This window comes from Camarhynchus parvulus, chromosome 5, assembly GCF_901933205.1.
Source record: "Camarhynchus parvulus chromosome 5, STF_HiC, whole genome shotgun sequence".
Taxonomy (NCBI): domain Eukaryota; kingdom Metazoa; phylum Chordata; class Aves; order Passeriformes; family Thraupidae; genus Camarhynchus; species Camarhynchus parvulus.
Genome location: NC_044575.1, coordinates 49610234 through 49627399, shown reverse-complemented (window position 1 = coordinate 49627399; position 17166 = coordinate 49610234). Strand labels below are relative to the sequence as shown.

The window sequence follows — 17166 nt, the reverse complement described above, 5'->3', positions numbered from 1 at the left end:
GAGATTAAAGGAAGTCCTAACTTCAAAGTGAGAAAATTATGAATCCATAAATACGTAACATAATTCTCACGCAAAGTAAGGTTTTAATTAATATTAATACATATCAGGACCCCCAAAAAAACAACTTTCTAAGTTAGACAACAGAGAGCCTGTGAAGTCAGTACTTTGTCTCCACATCTAGGCTGCCACCACTCTTACACCTAAGACCTAAAATACCTTGTGTGTTTCTCTAAGCTGCACACAGGCAGCCTCCCAGGCCTCTGCAGCCTCACTCACTGCAGTAAATCACATTGCTTGGGTTCTAATAAACCTTTACTCCTGTGAAGTGCTCAGGTTCATATTTTCTGAATTGTACACAGACAAACCCATTCCTGCAGAGCAGGAGCCACAGGAGAGCACCCTGTGGCCCGTGGGCACAGCACAGAATTCTGCCAAGCAGTGACATCTGTCACACCTTGTACTGGCTGGCTCTGGCTCTGCTGCTCTGGAACAAGGTAACAAGCACAGCTCTACCTTTCTTTTGTAGCTGAGCAGCTGGTGTTGCACCATCTCCTCAGTCATGTCAACTCTGTGCTAGCTTAGAGCTCTGTCTTATGTCTGTATGATCCACAGACACTTAAGACATTTTAAATTAAATTTTAATTACATTTTACTTAAGTTTAATTCATTTTTAGGATAATAAACCCCCAACCTACTAGGAGTTTCACCCACAGAAGACAATGCCTTCCATAAAGAGTTTATAAAATATCTTGATCAGAAGTAAGAAGTGGTAGCAATGGTTAAATGTAGATTGTGGATTAAGCATTAAGAAAATGCAAATGCTTTGCTGGTTCATGTAAACTGTAGAAGGCTCACAGATTTAACCATCTGGATTTCTATGTGTTCTTTTTACCAGGTTGAATTTCAAATGTATTTTATTTAGAGCTTGATTTTTTGAATTTGAATATTTCAAGACCTAATGAACAACCTATTTGAATACATATGAAACACTCATTGAACAGCACTATCTATTTTACATCTGTCTGAAATGCAAACCTTTGGTAGGTCCTTTCTTGTTCTGCATGGCCTGCTGCTCCTCTGTGATATTCAAGCGTCGGACCACATCAGCAAGGGCAGATTTGAGCAGCTGGATGTCATCTTCCTGCATCTGGACACGCTGCTCCAGAGAGGCAATGCGATCTGTGACCTCCATACTGCTTGCAGCAGAGGCACTGTCATCTAAACAAGCAGCAAAAAAAAAAAAGGCATTATCAATAATGGATAGCCATCCAGAAGTACCTTATGCAATTGGCTGCAGGTAAAAACAAGGCTTTTCTCAGACCTGATGACTTCTTGAGGAAGAAAGTTTTTGAGTGACCAAAAGGAAGAGATGGAAATAAAAATAAATAAATAAAAGATATGTACTTAAGTAAGATCTTATGATGAGGTTGGCTTCAGGGCCAGTTGTTAATTGGGTTCCGCTACCAATTACGTGCATGTCAGAACTGCAGTGATCAATCATTACCCTTCACTGTTCTGCTCAACACAACATTCTGCCACTGCTGGGCATTCACATAGAGAGCTACATTTTCTGATATGCTACAGACCCTTCCAGAGTTTTCTGTATCATATAGGTCATACAGATACTTTACAAATACATAAGTAACAGATAGGCTTACACTTTTCCAAGCTACCATACGCAGGTTGAAGAACAGATATTGACCCAATCTGCTAACCCCTAGTTTATACTAGCAGCTTTGAGAGAACATTCCATCTAACTGAAATAAAAGCCCAAATAATTTCAGAATTACTCAGTAACTATACTGTAAGCCTGCAAATTATTCAAAGGGTCATTACTTTGATACAATTCACCCATTATTTGGAAGTAACCCATAGAAGCTTCAAGACTGCAGATCCATCATGAGGACTACACATTCTTTCCACTCAAAACTAGTAATAAGAATATTTTTCCTAAATGAGCACTTTGGTTCCTATCACATAGAAACACTGTCTCTTTTTACAATATTAAGTTAGGAGAAATAAGAAGAAAGCAACACCAAAGACATCAAAGTCTGTATCAAATAGGGAAATAATATGCAGTTTTTAAAGAGAATTGCGAAGTTTTATTTAACTAGGTTTTGAAACCTAAAAAACAGTTAGGTACTAACTTACTGGATGATCTTAAGCAATCTTAGTCAAGGATCATAGCTTTCAACTCATGACTTAATAAGTCATACTGTAGCAAAAATGGATATTTATGCTACTCTCTGCAAGCATAATTGACTTCTCCCCCATTCCCAATGCAAGTCTGTAGCCTTTATTTCTTCTGTTAAAGCTGAGCTCTCTTTGTGAAGAAGGTGGTATTTGTTTTCATTTCCTGTGTTCTTAATTCTCCTCCATTCCAAACCAGAGTTTTCCAATTCTTTTGTAAAAGGGTGCAATGTGAAAGTTAAATGGTTTGTGTATAATAATAACAACTCCTCTTGAAATTTAAAACAAAGTTAAGTGTTTAAAAAAGGAAAACAACTGCTTCTGAGTACATCTAAAAGCATACCCAAAACCACTAATGCATACAAGCTTTTAATTATAAGCATCTAGGAAAAAATGGCATTAATTTTTTTTAAAAAATCTATTCATCTCCAAACCACTCCAATACAGATTGATTTTGAAATCTGTTCATCAGATCAGTTTTGGCTTCCTCATGTCTCACACCCCCAATAGCTATCTGTGGTTATCAAAAGCTGAATTAGAAACAACTCAGAAACAATGTAACAATATTGACAGTCCATAAATAGCTGCAGACTATTATCGTTCATAATGCTTGTTAATTCTGTTAAAGGAGATTCAGACCTTATTTAAAATATCACCATTAGGATATTATCAGGCTGAATATAGTAGCAATGTAAGTATCTTGTTCTGAATGAACTAAATCAGAACTCAAGCTCCTGAAAAATGTTTAAAAACTTTCCCCATGACAAAGCTTCCCAAACTTTGGCCTAATCAGACTTCTGCTCAACACAGGACTCTGTCCTGTAGCTATTACAGGTAATTAGTCCCCAAACTCAGATTAGCAGCTATGCTGGCAGCAGTAAGAGCTGCCTGCAGAATTTAACCTTTCCTCTACAAACAAAAGCCCCATGCTGCTCTAATGACTTTACACTTTAACTCAGCTGGAAATAACATGGATTAGCATACTGGACAATAGGCAACCAAATCAAAAGCTTGATTTAACCAATACAAGCCAAACTCAAACTTCAGCCATTCTGACAAATTCAGTATCATCAGGAATGGTTTTCCTCTGAATTCAGTCAACAAGAAATAGCGAAATCCCAAAAACAGGGCAGTAAAGGAAACCCAGGGGAAAATCAGTTGGTGTTGAAATGATCTACCCTTGCTACAAAAGAAAACATCTTCATTGAAGCACCCATTTCACTAATTTTTAAGTGTGTAGAAACAGTAATTTTGCCCAGACATTAATCTTCAAGTGGTAGATCAGTGGCACTGGTTTATTTACAATCCTGTAAGAAATCACTCCCACTAATAACTATTAAGATGTACAGTTCTCTCCCTTCTTCCCCCTTCCCCCATCTGTCACTGTGACTCTTCCCCTCACACCCTCACTGACCAACAGGCCCCAGAAAACCCTTTCTTGGACACGTCATTTGTATCGTCCACTATCATCATTCTTGCAGGGTCCTGGCAACACAACCCTCATCCTTGCTCTAACCTACAGCTTGTTTGGTTTTTATGGTGGTTACTTCGCTGGGTGCAGTTCCCTTCCAAGGATGCAGAAAAAAATAAAATTTTAACAGCTTTCTGTAAGATTGCAGCTGGACACAAGATTGCTTACAGTCCAGTACCATTTCACTTTACCTCTCCTTTGCATGCATGTACAAGTAAGCTAGAAAAGAGACACAGAATACAACAAAACTACATTTTATGAAGAATGCAAAGTTCAATTATAAAATAAGCATAACCTATTTGTTATGCAAGTAGAGGGTGAAATGTTTTTGCCATTGAGATCATTACATCCCAGTATGTTGAGCAATAAAGTTGCACCTTCAACACAGCCAAATAAGTGAAATGGTACAGTATTAGAAGAGAAAAAAAAAAATTAATGCTATAAACTAACAATACAACAACTAAAATGTCACTGCAGATGTCACCTATTCTGTCCACACAAGAAAGAGTGGTATTGTTAGCCTAATTTGTGACCTGCCTCTGCAGTGTACCTTCATCCTCACAGCAAAGGACATCTGCAAGGAATATTTTAGCACACATTTGTAATGAAATTTGGAAAGGCATATGAAGGAGACTGCAAATCCAGACAAATTGCCTTCAAGTATTAGATCTCCTTATCAGTCACTACCACCCCTTGCCCATGGATGGGCAGAACAGACATCACACCACCTGCAGGGGTAGCATCAATAGCACAACAGAATTAATCATTCCTTTTTTCATCAATGGGAAGAAAAAGGACTTTACAGTGGAATTTCTGCAACATGTTTTTAGAAACCTGAAACCTGAGTAACTTTCTACAATTTTCATTTCTTTTCACCAATTTTAATGCATTGCCTCGAACATGTAAATCATAGAATGGTTTTGGTGGGGAGGGACCTAAAAGATTCCTGCCCACCTGCAATGGACAGGGAGTTAATCTACATCTCATGAGATAAATGCCACCTACAATGTTCAAAATTAGATAAAACAGGGAGGTATCAATTCAGATGCCTCATTTTTCATTGTAATAGGCATTTGTGGTCAAACTTGGAAAAAAGAGTCATTTATCATTTTTGCTTTGCTGAGATTCTGCAAGTTTCAAAGGGAAGGCAGCAAAAAAGGGGAACGTACTACATACCTCTCTAAATTGTCCAACCAGCTAATCCATGACCTCATAGATTGGAAAGATTTCTTATGGCAAACTAAAAGACAATACTGAGTCAAATGATTAATCTGCTTCCAGAGTGTATTCCAGTTTTACAGCAATTTAGTACTTGAGCTTAGCCAAATGTGAAGAAATAGCTGAAGCAAAGCCAACAACAGGATGTGTATGCTGTTTACAAGAGTGATTTCAACACTATTTCATTTTATGTAGGCTAAAGCTAAATTACATACTTACACTATACTTAGAAGGAAGCCTTTTAGATGCATACTATTTTCTATAGATTTCTTCTATAGAAAAACCTAAGCCTTCTGAAAAGCCTAAATCTTACCTGTATGTTAATGTGTATGAAATAATTAAAATAGGACTTGGTATTCACCCCCCTAGAAGAACTACTTTATTAAACATATTCCACCTCTGAATTATGCAGACATTAATTTTGAGGTGATCTTGTCCAGCTCAGACCACAGCAGTTGACCATGCAGTGGAAATATTAGGTACTGATTCTCAAAGGACTGGCAAACAAATTTGAGTTTATTCAATCTACATGGCATATCTGGAGCACCAATTAACAAGATAAAACTGTACATGAAGTACTTCCAAAACTGTTTGCAACTGTGGTTGCTAGACACTTTCTTTATAATACATTTTAAAGGTGGCATCTCAAAGTCTTTGCAGACTTGTCCTTGTATTTAGACACTCTGCAGGACATCAGGAAACAAAATGCAAGCCTTCTGAGGACAGCAAATGCCAGCAGTGGTCTTTGGCAAAAGCTAAAGATAATCCACATGATGGAAAACATGGCAAGGGATGGCAGGGGAAAGGCAGCATCACCCGCACACAGAGCAGCTCTTCTTCTAGCATAAAGACACAGATTGTGCCAGCAAGCCTGAATTGAGCTCAACTGGCAGGAATACTTTCTGTCACTGAGAGATATCATTAAGTGTATCACGTTCTGTACTTGTGCTGAAATCAGTTGGTACAAGTATTTACATTCCTTGGAAATAACTATGAACTTCAGGGCCACTACTACAGCCGTATGAAAATGTACATGGACAGAAAGGAATTCTCCACCCTCAGCATGCAGCTAACTCTATAGCAGAACATAGCAGCTGCTGAGAAAGACATGCCATCAAAGGAGAAAGTTAAAAACAGTAGTTATGAAAAAATAAGCAAACAAAAAAAGCACAATCCTGCAGATTAGGAGATCCATAGCCTGAATTTGACCCAGTATACTAGCAAGGAATTAAGAACACTGAAGAGCCTACACTTCCAGAAACATCCTTCCACCCATAAAGGCCCATGGCTTTTGCACTCCACTAACTGCAAAGCTGTCAGATGTGGCACATGACACTCAGCATGTCACAGGTTTGGCAAGTTCCCCTTCTCCAGCCCACATCATCACTGAGATCTCATGCAAGTAACTAAGATACTTCACCAACTTCCTTCAAGCATCCTGGGAGTAACACTACCACTAACTTTCAAATGACCTCTCTGCTTCACCTCTCTTGATACCATATGTTTAGCTTGACAATCTAAGAGAGCAGAAAAACATCTCTCTGTGGCAGGCCTCTCCTCCACCTTCCAAATCCTGCCCTCCCTATTTGGTTAATTTCATGCATCTTTGAGTCTGGGTCACAGAAGTCAGGCAGACAAGCTATTGGATAGAAACAGTTTTTCTGAGTTGACAGCAACAGAGAGAAAAAAAAAACCTGGGAAGAGAGACAATCATCCAACTTCTCTCAAAATGAACACAAGCAATTCACTGTAGCACAGAAACAGGGGAATGCAGCCACAACATTGTTGCCAGGCTTTGAAGCAAGATTGGAAAATACCAAGTATTCTCCTTGTATCAGTTTCTGTGGCATAATGTCAGTGGTCATTCGCAGACCAGAGCCTCTGTGCAAGGGAACAATGGGAAAATAAGACAGCAGGTTTAGTTTCCTTTGACAACACCACACCAGGCTCCTTTGTTTAAAAGATTAATGTCAACAGTATTTCACAGACTAAATATCTTTCCTCTGCTCACTTTTCTAATGCAAAACACTGTACCATACCTGAAACACAGCAGCAGCCCTCCAGGCTTGTCCCCTGGGGACAATGACAACACATATGGGCAACAGCTTATCATAAAGTCTTTTACATACTAGACTGGTCTGCCAGATTAGAGCTTTCCACTGTGAGAAGCAAGTGGATTTAAAGCCCAAAATAATGTTATCCTATTTAATCTTGTTACTTTGTGTGGTTAGGGGAAAAAACCAGGCAGAATCTTTTAACTACAGGTAAAACTGTAAACATTGTTGCTTTATGTGAAGTTTTGGAAATCAAAACTTGTTGGCAGCTGAATGTCTAATCCTCTAACTGTATTTTGCTATAAATGTATATATAATAGGATAAAAGTGCAAGCATCATATATACTTTTTGAGATTGAAAACTTGATTATGAGGAACAAGAAATCATATCTAATATTTAAACCCAATAGCTACAGGAACAACGCCATGCCTATCTATAAGCTTATGTATGTATACACACATACCATTTTTGAACAAGTAGGACAACTTTTCAGTTCATTCTGTATTCTAATGCATGTACTTAAGATAAGAGTGATTAGCAATGTAAGGAGATGCCCTAGTTGGGTACAATCAGGTACATCTCACATTAAGTAATCTAAACAGCCCAGATTAGTTTTTCCATGTCCTCACACGATATGTATGTGTAGGAGGAAATGGGAAGAAAACTCTGTCCCACACATCTGCCTAATACCCTACTCTGGATATGCTGGGAACCACAGTAGCAGTAAAGTAAAGCATCATCTTGTGAGAACAGATCGCTTCTAAACCATTTTAATTAACAAAAAAAAAATTGTCAACTAATATGGACTACAGATGGTTATATTTGTGAACAGTATTTTCCTCCTCTAATACATCTAGCTATTGCAACCCAGTACTTATAAAATCTTATTACTGTATTTCCCAACACTCACTCAGGAATAACTTGTCCTTTTACAGTTTTACCACTGGAAACTTAAAGACAGGGAATATAATTTCCTAAAATTAGAGGCAGAATTTGAAAGGATAAATCCATAATAGCAATCATCACTCAGGGCCTCACAGCTGGGAGCACTGCATTCATTAACAAAATGGGAGAGAAGAAAATGATCTAACAGAACATTTTCAGAAAGCTCCTCGTGGCTAATTAGTTAGGAATCACTGCAGCAAAATTATAACCATGTGCCCTTGACCTGCCTGTAGCTGCCAAGCTATAGCCAGCAGCTTACTATTTTTCCCAAGCAGATGGTAAATGAACTTCTACTTGGAAATCAACCAGTTAAAAATTATCTTCCCCAATAGCACTTAAGAAGAAGATGGAAGAAATTTTTGACACATCAATAAATTAGAGGAATTTTATCCAGAAGAGGTCTATCAACATAAATGCTTTAACTGTTCAGAGCTACTGTGTTGGCTCTGTTGAACACAGAAGTCAATAGAAAATGTTTTAGCTAGTTATGATTCCTCCACATTATGCTGGGATCAGCCCATACCATTGAAAAAAACCCTTAAACCCCAGCATTGCAAACAGAAACCAGGAGGGTAAAGATAATATTCCATAGCATAATATGAATGCAAGGATAGTAGCTTGAAAAGGAAGGGACTCCATGGTACCTGCCTGGAGTTAAGAAACTGAAGATGCAGCCTAACAAGAACTTGCTAATGAAGGAACCAGTAGGGTAATTAAGGTATTAGGGCAGAATTGCTGGGCTGTGTTTTACCATCTTATATTCTCAGTGATGTGCTGAGACCTGTATCATACCCTTAAAACAAGAGAAGAAAAACAGATTGTGGAACATGGGAGAACATCTCCAATGACTCTCCATGTCACAGCTATGGCTCAATGTCCAAATCATCCAAAAACAGCTAGGAAGAAATGAATGCAAATTCATCACATGATGTAAGGGAAAAAACTTTGGCTTTTGTTTAGCACTACTAGACAAAAAGAACCAATTCAGAAGAGATTTGCTTCTCCTAAATATACTTTAAACCACATGCAAATAGACACCACACATCACAAAAAAGCTTTCTCCTTGAAACTTTATAGTGTTTAATTCAATACTTTTTCACTGCTGTAAAAAACTGGATGTTTCCGTTTCATTCTTCAACTATGCCATACGCATAAAAGCAGAAAGATTTACTTTTACTTGCAGTGACGAGAGATTCCAAAGGCAAGAAAACTGACTTAAAACACCTTTTAAAAGTTACTGATGTTAGCCTGTGGTAATGCATTACAAGTCAATTTTTTTTTCTTCTTTGTTGTGTATTTAAGTTATTCTACAAAAGAAAAGTTGATTCACAGTCTCAATAAACCCTAAGATATATCAGCCAGTAGCTGATCTGCAGTTAAATGCAGCCTTTATGTTACATTAGAGACAGGGCCATTTAAACACTCCAGAAACTACTTAGGTCAGCATACATTTTGTCATTTTCCTAATTTCCATATTCAATATTAAAATGAAAACTGATCCTCAAATTTATTTGGACCACTAGCTTTTTACCTATATTTTTTAATAATCTACAGTTTAATGAAAATTATAATCTTACATATCTATGTTTATTTAAAAATAAATTGAAAACACTATTAAACTTTAGAAATACATAAGCAATTAAGCACTTTTCCACTTAAGAAATTACAAATTTACTAAACTGAGACTGCATCAACAGCAAGTAATCCATAATTACAAATTTGAAATAGTTTATGTTTCATCTTATTTCATAAGTCTATCCTCTGAGAAATAAGAATTGGAAAATCTCAGCCCCTAATCAATAGCATTTATTTGTAAAATAAATACCACTCCCATTCTACATTTACATTTCTTAAAGGCTAATCAGCTTTATTAATTATTTTCTGTAGACTCAAACTAAGGGACACAATACAAAGAGAATAAAACATTCCTCCTGCACCTGCAGAAGGGGCCATTGATGTCTAAAGCAGATTTATCACTTTCACAGACTGGCTACTTGCTCTCAGCTAATGGCTTTACTTTCAGCAGTGGTCTGACTTTTCTTTAGATCTCTGTACCTTGTGAATATTTTAGTTTCTGAAATTAATGCAGTGTTAGGCTTCATTACAGGTTGTCACAAAGACAAATCACAGTCTAAATATTTAAAGGAAAAATTATTTCAAATTTGGAAAACTCTTAAAAGTCGTCTTTAAAACCTATCTTGTTCAGTACTGTCTCTAACAGGAGTATCGAATTCTTTTTCTAGAATGGGCAGTTAATCTAGTGCACGTGAGAAGTACTTGAATTAACTAGTGATAGCCTTGCTTGGATGGCAGAGGTAAAAAACCATCCAGAATGCTCATAACAGAATGGAATTTTACCCACACTGTCCATCATCATCTTCAGTTAGGATTAAGTCTTACCTTCATTTAAGTCTGACAAATATAATACAATATAATAATATAGTTATTAGTAATATACTTTCTTACTGTAAACTTTTCCCATTACATATTCCCACTCTCCAGCAAAAAAATCTTTGCTGACATAAATGCAGAAAGAACAAACTGCCCTTGCCAAGGACTCAAACACAGCCAGAGATACCACATTTGATACAATATTTGATGTCCTGGCATTAACCAGGAAGATGACGGCATTAAGGCTATTTAAGAGAAGGAAGAAAAAACCCCTTTATTTGCTATCCTTAAATAAAAAATGAATTCAGGTTTATTTCAGGAAACAGAGAAACACACATCATCTGAAAAATTATTTGGTTAAAAATGCGACCCCTCTAATTTCCATTAGAGACAATTCCATTAGAAGACAATTTCCATTCTTTTTATTTTTAATTGGGTTCCCTAGCATGAGATCATATTCTTATTTCACCACAATAGGGTGCACAGCATCGTCACAAATGTCACCCAGCTGTGATGCCATTCCCAGCACACTGTGAAGTGTGGTCCTGCCACCCTGTGAGAATGAGCGAGTTGTATTCTAAGGCTTGCCCCATCCTCTGCAGTACTTGGCAATGCCACAGCATGCATGTTGCCTATTTTTGAAAGAAATTCAAGCTTTCATGGAGGAGGAGACAGAGATAAACTATTTTATATCTTTCATATTGAGTGAAAAAAGTTTAGAAATATGCTTTGATCAATGAATGCAATATTGTCTCTCCCCAGAGCTACGGAGAGCCCTCAGTAAAAGTGACAGAGTCAGCAGATGCCTGGTCTGCCCTTGGCTGGGAACAAGCCCCAGGCCAAGGTCCAAGCTGAGCCTGGCTCATGGCTGTTCCTCTCCTTCAAGGACTTTGTGGGACTGATTTCCTTCTGGCGGCAGTCAGTACTTCTCCCGCAGGTTTTCACTCGAGAGATTAGATGGATGACGGCTGTGCAGAGTAAATCCTTTCCCAAAAGCCATCTCCTAATAGCACTGTGCTGAAGGACTAGTGTGAACAAACCCTGCAGAAAGCCTGGCTGATAAGGCTCTTGTAGCCCTGTGATTACTGGGAATCTGAGCTTCAGCCTTCATGATAAGGTGGAGCCTATCAGCAAAGACAAACCTTTAAGGCTAATACAGCCATTCAGTTTTAGGGCAAGAGCTCTCTTATGCTTTCTTAGCTCTGGATGTGGGTGGAACTCACATAAGTCAGACTTCTGTATGCAAGAGTACAGACACAAGTTAGGTCAAGTGCAGCCACTTGAATTAAATGAATTTAGTATTTTAAAGGCACTGTTTAACAATACAAACTTTACTTACAATTCAAGAAGGAACATTTTTTAAAGTGGTCCTGCACATAGATTAGTGGTCTACAAGTACGTAAAGATTATTGCAGTGATAAGATTTGCCCAAAACAACACTGAGGTACAGTAAACTTCCTTAACACAGCACAGAGCAGTGATTTCCATGGGCAGTAAACCGAGCACCACATTGAACTTGAAAATCACTAGATTTACAAGAGACGGAAAAACGTTGAAACTGGTTGGAAAACATTTCTCCCAACTCCACTGAAGAGATAGTTCAGAAAACAATATCTGCTCACAGTACATTAATTTTTTATATCAGTCGTGGCAAGCAGGAGATGCCTTTTTCGAAATATCCTTCATTTTAGCACAAGACAGTCAAGATTAAAGCCAGTACAGTACAGCTTCTTCACAAAAATACTTAGTTACATAAAAGCAACAAACTTAATACATAGGCTCATGCTAAGATAACACAGATCTCTATGCCAGAGAAGTCCAACCCCCCGAAGTTACAGCTTCCCTGAGCCAGTGACTCAACTCCTCCCTCTCAATGGCCTTATTTGTAACAGTTTCCAAGTGTTGATTCTTCACCAAAAGCAAAAGTGTTCAGTATTTGCAAAGCCAAAAGGTGAAAAGAAAGGAAAAATGATCCAGTTGATCAGGAATCCTGTTACACTTAAGCCAAGAAGCAACAGCTCTAGCAGTGAGTGCCACTAAGACAAAGGGGTCATACAGTCAAGTAAATCTATCCACAACTCTCTTTTTCTTCCTTTTAAATGGGAACAAGACAGCTTTGTAGGGCCACTATCAAGTAAAAAATAACCAACAAAACAAAACCCAAAGCAAAGAAACAAACAAGTTGCTTCTCAAAAGATCCACACAAGAATAAACCCAAACCCAAATAGTTAACTGAAAACTACATTTTGAGAAGTCATTCACAGAGTGCGATAGTTCCTGCTTCCCTAATCATTAAAAAAGAAAAATATTTTTCCTACTGTATTGCAAAGTTCAATACCCTACTAGCTCCCCTTGCATGAAAAAGAGGCTTTTGAAGCGGACATCAAATTTACTGGTTTCATATTTACTGCATTTCAAAATCACATTAAATACACTTATCAGATTTATCTGAGTCCAGGAAAGTCTGTTTTCTGAAAATAATGAGGCCTAATTCCTACAAAAATTATAAGGAATGATTAAGTAATTAAAAAATCTTATAAAACATGAATAAAACAGTTTTGTTTTAAGCTTCATTATTGAGCCTTAGTTCATACATTTTCTTACTCCCCAGAGCTTAAAAAGGAAAGCTTAATAATTTTTCCAGAGGTGCTAGAACTTTCTATCAGTTTGCCACTTCATCCACAAAACAACCAACAACAAGGAGAGTGCATTAGCATCCATGGATCTGTACCAAATGATTTAAAAAAAAACATTCTGTTTCATGGACAACTGCTTACAGCAGAAAAAAGGCAAGTCCCAAGAATTTTCAAAGCACTTCCTCACAAACTCTGCAGGAGGCTACCCTCTCATGGTGCGGGTTCTGGAGTCTTCTTCTCTTCAACCTACTCAGCGGCTGGTGGGGCACCAGAACAGAGCGCCCAGAGAAGCCCCAGATGCCCCATTATTAGAAATGTTCAAGGTCAGGCTGGATTGGACTTTGAGAAACCTGATCTAATGGAAGGTGCCCCTAGCTCTATCACCAGTAAAATCCACCCAGCCCTAGCCCTGCAGCCCTCAGTCAGGGCTGTCCTGTGGGGATAAAGACTACCCAGTCAGGCATGGCAAAGGCTGGAGGACATTCAGCTGTGCTGCTGAGACCTGTACACAAAGCCTGATCAGCATCAGTACTGTGAGAGATTACAGCACACTCAGCAGAAACATCTGCTATTTTGGCAGCTCCCATCTGATTTCTGAAGGACTTGGAGGCTGGCAAACAGGACAGAGCAGCAGTGGGGTAGGAAAAGGGTCCCCACAACGGTGCCAAATCCTCCAGAACTCAGCCTGACCTTCCCTCAGGAAATCAAAGTGGTACTGAAAATTTGCAAAGAAAATAATATCTAAAAACTGCCAGCACAGACCAGGCCCTCACAACTGCCTCTTGACTGCCCACAGACAAGTCCCTGCACACAGGCAACTGTTGCTGCTCCCATCTTCATGGAAGAGATTGCCCCATATCTCAAGTCAGTACATGCAGGGATACCTTCCCATCTGAGCTGCACTCAGGAGTCGTGGTCCCAGGGCACAGGGTGAGTGAGTACCACCACCAGGTACTGGAGAGAGCTGGCAGCACTGCCAGGCTGGGAGCTCAGGGGCCTTCAGCAGGTGGGAGTGGGTCTCTGTTTGTGTGGGAAAGAGCTGGGATCCACTGTGCAGGTGGAAAGTACAGAATCAGGCTCCCAGATGGCACAGGACACAGAACATGGACAAAGTCCAATGCAAGCAGCCAGAAACATGGCAGCAGGAGAAGGGCAGTTGCCTGAACCCAATTCTGCTGCCACCAGTACATTTGGCCTGCTGATGATACTCTGCCAAATTAAGCTGAAGGTCCCCAAATCCCACAGGAATACTAAATGCCATGTATTACCTTCTGCCTTATGTGTGTCTCCCCATAATTAACTTTTCTGTGGACTAATCACAAAATTCATACACTATACGTAGGTTAAGGCCCTGCTTTATCTTCACTCCCTCTTCCCATTCTTCCTTCTCAATGCAAATTACAAAAATCACCCTCTCCTTTAGCTTTTTTTCCTGCATCCTTGACAGGTTGTAAAGGCAGTAAGGGTAATGTTCAGAACACACAGTGCAAGAAAGAAAGCTTATTATTTCTGGAAGTTAATTTGAAAGTGAATAAATAAGACACTTGGTAAGCCAATGCACACAGTTCTAAGATTATACCCATAACATGCTGTAGTAAGAACTTCTTAATGAGGCGAAGAGTTATTCAGAAGAAGAGTGCCAGTAGCTTTCCCCAGCTTCCCTTGAATTATTTCAAATGGATACAATCCATTTTCACTTTAAAACCTCTGCTTTACACAACTGTTCAGAGGGCTTTATCTTCAGCACAACATTGCTTAAAGAGAAATGGATACAAACCTGCATATCATTCATATCTAATGCCTTGCCAACCCACACCTTCTTTTTACTATCTAATTATCATGTGCAAGCCTGTCAAAAGTGTCAAAAGCTTTTTTTTAAGCTGCTACTTTTATCATGTGAAAGATGTCATCACTTTAACAACACTCATTTGTTTCCCAAGGTTTGTGTCTCCAAAAGGTCAGAAGAATTCCCTGGACCTCACTGCACTCTGCACCAGTCACCTTGGGAGGAGCCTTGAGGGACTGAGTTTATTTCACTGCTTCCCATTTCTACTCCCACAGCTGTGGAAGTGGGAATTCTGCTCATACAGATTGCACAATATGATAGCTGACATTTAGTATTCAGTGCTCAACCACAGCTTGCTAAAGGACAGGTAACATGGACTTGTAAGAACAACATGTCAATTTTTCCCAGTCATAACTGGAAAAGGGAAGATTTCATAACTGTGCAAGTTGCTGACTTGTCAGCAGAGTTACAGAATTGCTGTTTGCAGCACAAAGTGACTTTAAATTTTTATATAGGTCTACCTATTTATGCAGCAGAAGAAAAGGTACTCCAATAAACTGCATGTAAAACCAGATAATTTACACTTCTTAAAATAAATTAAATTTCTACGAAAAAATCTTACTACTACATTTACAGTAAAGATAAAGCTTCCACAGTGCACAGAGGAACACAGACAGCTTGGTAAGCTGAGCAATGGCTGCATGACACCAATTGTTTTAAAATCACTGTATGTATTTTAGCCACTACTAAATCTAGTAAACCTAGTTAATACAAACCAGTGCAGTGTCAGAAGTGCTCTGTGCCAGGAACAGCTGGAAACACCCAAACAGAAAGAGTTTCACCATGCCATAATCAAGATGTTTGAAATAGCTTTTTCCCCTCCCTGATGTATTGTCCTACTTCTTATTCTGTACAAGAAGACACTTATTTTAAGGGAGCCAGACTGGAAGAAGGTAGGAGTAGCCAGGAGAAGGTGGCCTGTATCTATTTCTTTCTTGGGGAAGTACAGGAGCAGCGCTGAATCAGAGCCTTGCTCAGAAGGTGAAGGTGCTCACTCTTTGGGACACAGACTGCCATGGACTTGGCAATTGTTTGCTCACTGAGCATGGGACTGGCAGACACTACATAGAACCAGAATTACAAAGAATGAGAAATTTCTGCTGGGGTTTTTGCCCCCACCCAAATATCTCTCTTTGCCTTTTCTGGTATTTGTCAATGGTCCATTGGGCAACATCTAAGATGTTGGGCTGGGCTGCAACATCTCCCTCTTGAATCTCTTGTTCCACTTCTTAAATGGATTAACCAGTTTCTAATGCCAGATATTAAAACACTGACAAAATGCATGTGGCTTTCCACACCACTGATTTTAGCAATTGTTCTAAATTAAAACCAAACCACAAAAGAGACAATCTTAGCAATTCTGTAATTTTAGAGTCTTTACTAAAAATCAGCTGTTTCACTTCTGTTAAAATATCTGCATGATGGAAAGAAAGAAAATGTCAAAACTTTATTATCCTTTTCCTTGCCTCCAGAGAGGCTTCAGCCAGGCAACAGCTACTTCAAAGCTTCACATCACACATGCCTAGAGATTTGAACCAAGAGAAGCAACTGCCAAATTCAGGAGGCAGTAAAAGGCTTAGATTTTGAGGGCTCCCTGAGGCTAAATATTTTTTAAAATTAAAAACTCAAATATAAAAACGAGAAAGGAGGAAAACCCCTGAAGTTACCCCCTCCTAGAACAATATGCACACAAATCTCATAACCTTCTGAGTCACAACTACCAAGGTTAATAACCCAGCATCAACAAAATGGTTTCTGGGCTTCACAAAATCCTACAGAGCCTTGCAGGAATCACTGGAGCGGCTTTAGACCTTTTTAATCTTCTTGGAAACAATGAAGAGTAAACAAACAAAAGAGTAAACTCTCTCTCAAGCACAAAATTTTTAATACAGGCCTTCCTATATGGGACTGCCGAAGATGATTACTACTAGCTCCTGCAAGAGTATTTGTGTTTAAATTCCTCAATGCACAGAGATCTTGTGGATCTTCCTCTTCTCTTTGCAATGATTCTCCTATAATCAAAACAATGCCCAGATTTGGTTCTGAGAACAGAGCAGCAGCATCACACTGATGATGTTTGTTACTGATTAATTCTAGTTTTAGCTATGTCTTTTCCTGAAAAGTTATGGAATAATCTGATGAGCACGCCCCTGAAACAAGTATGTTCCCAAGTAAAGTAATGTAAGAAGGGAGATTATTGTTCTTTTGATAGAAATTTTACTTCTATCTCAAAACTATAAAGGCAAATTATAAGAAATACAAAGCTACAAATTTCCAAAGTGCAAGAAAAAAGGTAGGTGATATTCAATTACTAATTAAAATTTCAGTTTAAAAAGTATTGAGTACACTTGTCTGCCTGGGGCTAACTATGATTCTTTTTTTAATTGAATGTGATGTCATATTCTGAAGAGCAC

General features: G+C 38.6%; 1 protein-coding gene across 8 annotated transcripts in view; it reads right to left on the bottom strand.

Moving 5' to 3' along the window:
* Positions 1-17166, bottom strand: part of EML1 (EMAP like 1) — a 121448-nt gene that overhangs the window by 50895 nt on the left and 53387 nt on the right. For all 8 annotated transcript variants that reach the window (XM_030948615.1, XM_030948612.1, XM_030948614.1 and 5 more), the window contains exon 2: positions 1036-1218. In XM_030948615.1, coding sequence (XP_030804475.1) covers positions 1036-1218 — 183 coding nt within the window. The remainder of the gene's footprint in view (positions 1-1035; positions 1219-17166) is intronic.